The 7,608-nt window shown below is 60.2% G+C and overlaps 1 protein-coding gene across 1 annotated transcript in view; it reads right to left on the reverse strand.

Moving 5' to 3' along the window:
• Positions 1-6,930, reverse strand: part of TIMP2 (TIMP metallopeptidase inhibitor 2) — a 45,629-nt gene extending 38,699 nt beyond the window's left edge. Inside the window, exon 1 of the mRNA XM_036910446.2 lies at positions 6,559-6,930. Coding sequence (XP_036766341.1) covers positions 6,559-6,688 — 130 coding nt within the window. The 5' untranslated portion in view covers positions 6,689-6,930. The remainder of the gene's footprint in view (positions 1-6,558) is intronic.
• Between the last annotated feature and the right edge of the window lie 678 nt (positions 6,931-7,608).

A 7,608-nucleotide genomic window follows, 5' to 3' on the forward strand; every position in this document is an offset into this window, starting at 1 on the left:
CCAGTCTCAAAAGCCTCCGGTGCGTACCATCCTGGGCATTTACCTCTGCCCTTCCCTGTGGGCTTCACCCACAACCCCAGGGGGTAGATTATTCTCTCCTCTTTGGAAATGGAGAAACTGAGGCACTCGCCCACGATCTCTCCCCTGGGCTGAGTCTCAGGGCTGCAGACAGCCTCCCTAAGCCCGCCCGCTGCAAATCCAAGTCCCCCTGCTTCCTGCTAAAGCCTCCTCCCCACCCCCAGCACACTTCCTCTTCTCTCAGGGGGCCCCTCACATGTTTTCTACCACTGCTGTAGCTACAGCCGGAGGCTTTCTCATTCAGACCCGGAGGACACCAAATCCCAACAGAACAACAGGGAACACAAACCCACTTGACCACATTAGGGGATACCTGGGCCCCTGGACACTGAGGTGAACCCCCCAACTCCAGCTGTAAGACCTGCCCTCCGTCTCTGGAAACCCCTCCCCAGTTCGGGCACCAGCTCTGCTCCCCGGTGACCACGCCCCCTTAAAGGCATTCTCCTGCCTGCAGCTTCGACAGCATCCCCACATCTTAGAGCCTAGCAGCTCTCAGGAGGCCACAAAACCTCCTGCGGGTCCCATGCTGGGGCTCAACGCTGCCACTCTGGTTCCAAGGACCCTGTGTCTTCCATTCTCCCCTACAGGCCATAAAAAGACTTCTTAAATAGCAAGTGAATAGCCTTGTAGGGGCCACACACCCTTTGAGAATGTGGTGGCAGCCACGGCCCTTGTCCACAGAAGGCCACGGCATGAACACACACACAGCTTTGCTTTACACTTTCAGGGCTCAAGGCAGCCCCCGCCCCAGGCCTGTGCCTAGACAGATGTTCATAAGCCCCAGTTCAGGCCCTTCATCATGACGACTACAGCTCTATTAGATTTTTAAAGCAAACACTTGCCCAGTCTGCCTTGCCGGGGTCTCTAGGTTAACCAAGGATGCTATTTAGACAGCTGACCAGGGAGCTGCTCCCAAACGGGGGTCCCCGGGGTCCCTGCATTTCTGCACTGCAACTGCTCACCCATGCAACGATGGAGGCACCCTGGATCCCAGCCAGCTCAGGCCTCAGGCGTCCAGGCGGGTGGGCCCTACGAGGCCCAGAGTCTAGGCTGGGGGAGCCAGCTTCACCTGCCTGCCTCCTGAGGCCCTGGCACTCCAGGCCAGCCCCGGGCTGATGTCTTCCTCACCCCCTGCCCCTCGGCGGCCTCTCCTCCTGTACACTGGGACATCTTACACCCCTCCCCCACTTCTCACAGTCTCCCCCTCATGCTTGTTCAGACCCTCTGGCACAAACACAAGCCTGGCCCAGTGCCCTCCACATCCACATGTTCATTTCAAATTATGTTCAGGTGCAGCTGTCCATCTGCATATTATGTATCGATGACATTCTCTTCTCCAACCGTAAGTGTCCGGGTACCCGGCTTTGGAGATAACTGCTCTGTGCGAACCCTGGCGGGCACCAGAAGGGTCTGGGCAGCCTTGGAAATACTACTGCCCACCCCAGGCCCGAGGCTCCATTTGGGACACTAGTTCGGGTAGCTGCCCTTCAGCAAACTCCCCAGGCCATCCTGCTGTCACCCACGGGTGCACATCTCGGGAGCTCACCGCGGGCCCTTGGCCCACAACAGGCTCCGTGTGATGAATCCAAGCAGCAATATCTGGTCCCGACCTCTTGTCAGGTCCCCCAGCCTCGGAGCCCTCCACTCCGCCGGCTCTGCCCCCAGAACTCTCTCCCCTTTGCCAGGGCAGCCAGTCCCTTGCTCAGCTGGTCTGCACAGGCCCCCACCCTGCCACCACTACTGACCCACTGACAATGCCTGGGTGTGTGTCCCCCAGCTCTGCCCCCAGATTTAGGGTTCTTCACGCTTCACAACCTTGACTTCCCAACTCTGCTTTTCTCTTCCCAGAAGGACTGCCCTGGCCCCGTGTTTGTGTATGTGCTGCAGGGTGGAGGAGTGTCCAGGGCGGGCGCCTGCGTCAAGCTCGTGGGCAGGGGAGAAGAGCTGGTGGTCCTTAAGCCTGCCCATCACTCCCAGTCCCCTGTCTCTCTCCCTTTTTTCTCTCCCCCAGTGCCTCTTCTCTCGCCAGCTGCTTCCTCATCTGCCAGGTTGGCTGAGGTCCTCCAATCCCATCTCTTAGCCATTTTGAAACCCAGGAGCTTCACCCACACCTGCAACGCCTCGGACATCAGCGGAGTGGCTCTGCATCAGGACTAGGGTGGCCGAGGGCCTCCCCGTCCCGGGAGCTGACTACACCTCTGAGCTCCATGAGCACAAATGTTGCCAAAGTGTTTGGAGTGTGCCAGTGGCATCCGCTTGGTAACCTAGCCAAGATGGCAGAGGAGAGGCAGGCATCCAGGCCCACCTGCAGCTCACAGACCCCCTGGCCAGGACTGCAAATCCCAGAGGACCCAGCAGGTCCCAGGATGCAGGCTGGCACCATGTCCTCAGATCACAGACAGGAAGGAACACACGGTACCTGGAGAGCTCCCTTCCAGACACCTGCCACACCCCCGGGGCCTCCACACCTGCACACACCTCTTCCCTCACCCTGTTTTCCCAACCCTGAGAGCTGCCAGCAGCTCGGGCTCTGGCCACTCCCCTGGGAGAATGCGTCCTTCAAGGGACACTGTCCAAAGCCAAGCCTAGGAGCTCTAATCCCACCATGGCCCCCTCCCCAGTCTGCCATTGGAACCCTCCATCTCCAGGTCCCGAACCTGCACGTCCCCTTGTCAGACAGCTCCTGTATTAACTATCTGCCTGAAGCACGCCGAGCCTGCCTGCCCCTACACCATGCCCTGGCAGGCAGGTTCGGCCCGCCTCGGCCCACCCCAGCCCTCCCAGGCCCACACTGCCTGGCACTGTGGCCCCTCCTGCAGGATGGGAAACCGCCTTGCCTCTTCTTTGCATTCCTTGGGGCAAAGCCCACCGCCCCATATCTGCTCGGTGAAACACAGCCTGATACAAACACCAGGATGTACAAACACAGATCAATTACTCACTTTGCAAGAGTTGCCAAGTTTCTTTAATGAGCGCTACTGCTCCCCCGGCACCCCCACACTTAAGGTCTGATTCAGCTCACAGGAATCTCATCTGCCTTGCTTTTCCTGAGCACACACGTGTCTGGTGGAGACACGGCCATTTCTGAACGCTTGCTGTGGGTTTCTGGGGATGGCCATGGTCTGGCCCCCATCAGTGCATGCTCAAGGTCTGCCCATTTGCCCTGGCAACCAGCACGTGGACTTGGCCATGGGATCCTCTCCACCTGGTGCTAGAGGCCATCAGGTTTCCAGGAAGCAGTGTCTGAAGGTGGGAGCAACCTGAGAAAGATGGCTCCATGGCACCCTTCTGGAGTAATATGATGTCAGGCATCGTCACCAGGGCTGGAGAGGAGGTGTTGTCCTCTGGGTCCAGAGAGCTCCTGGATTTACCCTGAGCAGCCTGGGTCTGCCAAGCTGCTCAGCTGGCTAAGTGACTCCAGGCTCCCCACACCGTGGCACTGCCTGAAGAGCAAGCCCAAAACTGGTTTCCAGCCAGGCTACCGGAGCTATGCGGGCTTGCAGTAGATGGTGAAGGACTCCATTAGCCAACAGAGAAGCAGCATATCCAAGCAGTGCCGAGACACACGTTTCCTGCATGTGCTCACTTCCTGGAAGGGAGCAGGGCCTTCCAGGAGGAACCCAGATCACCTCTCACCTACCGCACCACCCCCTTCATCCTAAATGTTATAACCTCATAAAGATCTCTTTTTGCCAACAGTTCCAACCCTACGGGCTCACAGACATCTTTACACAGGCAGACAGAAATTTCACTGCTTAAGCCAACTGCCTCTTGCAGACACCAAACCACTTAACAAGCCCACATCCAGCCAACAATTAAAGGGGCCAGCACGCCGCATTCAAGGTGACGTTTAGTAACCCCCCAATGTGCACCAGATCATCACCCTTCCTGGGGCCCTGGGCCACAGCCCTGGTGGCACCAAACCACCTGTGGTTTTAAAACTATAAAAGCTGAGATCTGAGCAGACTTTCTATATCTGCAAAGGACCCACATCTTGGCCCTTTAAAAGACCCTTAGGCAGCTCTGCTCTCAGCTGGAGTGCGGAATCAGCAAGGCTGTGCTCCCTCGGACGCGGGCCTGAAAGGCTGCTGCTTTCACGGTGGTGGTCAGGGCCACCCAGGGCCGACCCTGGGATGTCTACGCTCTGTGTCCTGAGTTGACCAAGCAGGGCTGATGGTGGGGTGAGACCGGGCCTAGCTTGAAAAGCATCCCCCTAAAATTCATGTCTACCCAGAACCTGTGACCTTATTGGGAAATATGGTCCTTGCAGATGTGATCAAGTTCAAATGAGGTCATACTGGATTAGGGTGGGCCTCCATCCAATAGCTGGGGTCCCTATAAGATGGGGATTTGGACCCAGACACACAGAGAAGGCAGAGCAGAGCTGGGGTGGTGCAGCTACAAGCCAAGGGATGCCAAACACCACATGGATGAAGCCCCCAGAAGCTGGAGAGGCGCCCACGACAGATTCTTCCTTACAGCTTCCAGAAGCAGCCGACTCCACTGACACCTTGTCTTTGAACTACAGGCCTCCTAGACTGAGAACCCGTTCCTGTTTTAACCATCCAGTCTGTGGCACTTCATCACAGCAGCCAAGGAATCTGGCGCTCTGGGCTTGCAGGGTAAGTCTGGCATTGGGCGGCCTGAGTGGGCCTCCAAACTGGGAGGCGGTTAAAAGTTTTAGCCCTACAATGGCTCTGACGCACTGACTGGACACAGATGCCAGGAGAACCAGGTGGAAGAGAGCATGACACAAAGCTCCCCGCCCACCCTGGCCCTCTGCTGCCTGTGATTGGAGCCCAGAGCAGAAACTGCTCCAGCTTCAGCGGACTCTGGGCATGGAGTGGCTGGCTGGCTGGAAGTCCTCCCCACGCAGCTAAGGAGTGGGAGGTGGTCCCAAGGCCCAGCCTCCGCCTGCTTGGCCCCTGCAAGCCTGGCCCAGGAGTCTTATAAGCCACGGATTCCTTCGGGTCCTTGGTCTGGTTCTGCCCCCAACTCGCTCGTCAGAAGCAGGGCATGTTTCTTAGCAAAGGGGCCGGTACAGGCCTGGCCTTCCCGGGGACACCCCACTGCAAGGCCAACCCTGGCTCTCCACGGGGAGGAGTCTCTCTTTCCCCTCAAATCTTGCTGAGCACCAAAGCCAAGTTGGGGAACAGACCTTACTTCCCCAACTCAGATTTTGTGGAACTCCTCTGCAAGCATGTGCCATGCTCCAAGGCCAGGTGGCCTGAGCAATGTGCTGCCCACAGGCAGGAGGCTTCCTGGGCTAGGCACCAGCAGCTCAAAGGGCCAAGTGGGGTGTGGCCAGGAGCTGTGGTGGGTGTGGGAAGATCCAAAGGGCATGGCTGACAACAGGAGACACCCGGGGACCCTGGCTTTGAGTCTGCACAGGCGACAGGGCACCTGGCCTGACAACAGGATGTTCAGCTGGCTAAGACTTAGGAGCAGAGAATAAACCTGTTGAGAAGTCAGAGTGGGCTGCAGAGGCCCACCTGTTGTCCATCCATCCTTTTGGTTAACCTGAACTTGCCCCAGGAAAACTGAGCTGACCATCACCGGGGCAGTGGAGGTCTGCAGTGTCAGGCCTGGATGGAAGCCTCCTGGGCCCAGCTGTTCCTATTTCTGCTGCATTCTCCCCACTTCTGTTCCTGCCCCTCTGAAGATCAGAACAAATGACCGGCCTCTCCTTCCTCCTGTCAGCTCCCACCTCTGAGGGCAGGGAATCCTGAGGCTAACAGACATTCTCTGGGGATTTCAGGAAGCCACACACCCATTTGCTCGCCCCAAAGTCTCCATCTTTGTGGGTGTCCTAAAAAAGCATTCACCGGGAGAAAAACACTCAAGACCCTCCTCCCTTATCCAACCCCTGTGTGCGGAGCCTCCTGGGCAGTAAGCAGAGCAAAACGCTGGTCCTGGGGCTCTACCTGCCTTTCTTGGGAACCTGCCCAGGCTGAACCGGTGAGCCCCCCAAATGAAGCTGGCGGGAGAGGCCCAGGCAGAGAAGCTCTTCCCCACCCAGCCACCCCCACCCGGAAGAGTCCAACTCCCATCTCACCTGTGAAAGTTTCTTCCTGGGGTCCCCAATTCTCCAGCCCACCGAAGCAGAAACCGCCCCCACCGCACACCGGGTCGCCCACTCTCCCCGTCCCCCGCGTTGGCATCCTAAGGCCCTCTGCCTGCCAAAACCCAATCCGTTCCCTGGCTCCCTTTTCTCGGGTTGGAGCTGCGGCGGAATTTCGGTGGAATTTTGAGGTTGAGAAGCATCTCCGCAGAGAGAGAGAGAGAAAGGAAGAGACGCAACGGGGAAAAGAAAGTGCGCCTTGGGCGTCCACTTGGGGGATTCTAGAAGGCGCCGAGGGCCGGAGGCGGGCGTGGGTCCCTCTGCGGACGAGGGCTGGCGGGAGGGGCACCCGAGCCTCAGGAGTCGCGCCCCGAGGGAGCCGGGCGGGCCGGGCGGGCCGGGCGGGGTCGCGTCCTTACCTACATCTGCATTGCAAAACGCCTGTTGCGGATGCACCGGGGAGCAGCTGCAGGCGTCGGCCGGCGGGAGCAGCGTCGCCAGCAGCAGGAGGCCGAGCGAAAGCCGCAGGCTGCGGGCCGCGGCGCCCATGGCGGGTGGGGCGCGGGCGGGCGCGGGGCTCGGCGCCGCCGCTGGCTCTGCGGGCGCTCCTCTCGGCGGGGGGACCGCCGGTCCCGGCTGCGCTCCCGGCCCGCGCTCGGCCGCACAAACTTTCTCCGGCGTTGTCGCGGGGGCGACGCGGGGGCCGAGCGGAGGAGGGAAGGGCGGAGGGCGGCGAGCGAGAGCGCCGCGGCCACAGTCCCTTCGGCTGCCTTCTAGGGATGTGTGCGCGGCGGGCGCGGGCAGAGCCGGCCTTTTATTTCGCTCCGAGGCTTGGCGCCCCGCCTCCCGGTGGCGGGCGGCCAATGCGGACGCCGGGAGCTCCCAGCGCCCCCTCCCCGCGCCGCCGCGCCTCCCCGCCCCCCCCCAGCCGGGCTTTGTTGTGCCCAGCAGGGCACGTCGCGGCGCACCTGGCTCCCCACCGCCCGCGGTCGCGCCCTGCAGCCCCCCGGGGCGGCTGAGATTGGGGTGGCCGCTGCGGGGCGGACAGCGCCCCTTGGGCCCTAGTTTAGCACTTGGGGCTCGCGGCCCACCCTTCAAGGGCACCAGGCGGCCCACCGACCACCCTGTGCCCTGCGGCTCGGCCTGGGAGCCATACACTGCCTGATTCCCTTCCACCTCTGGGGTCCCTTAGATTCCTGACAGGGACAGGGACTGAGCAAAGGGGGTGTGCCCTTCAGAGCGGGGTCACTCCCTCCCGCCCCCTCCCCATGCCCACTGCGGGTGGGGCCTCTCCAAGCTTACTGAGGATCCACTTTTCAAATGGAGGTCGCAGAATTTTAAGGGCGCTTGGCCGGTTTAGTGGGAGGGGGAGGGGGCTTTTATGAACAAAACAGGATTTTATACAAACTGGCAATATTTTTGACCAGCCAACAAGAGCCACGGGGTGGGTCCTGGACTCCAGGAGGCAG

This window comes from Manis pentadactyla, chromosome 4, assembly GCF_030020395.1.
Source record: "Manis pentadactyla isolate mManPen7 chromosome 4, mManPen7.hap1, whole genome shotgun sequence".
NCBI lineage: Eukaryota > Metazoa > Chordata > Mammalia > Pholidota > Manidae > Manis > Manis pentadactyla.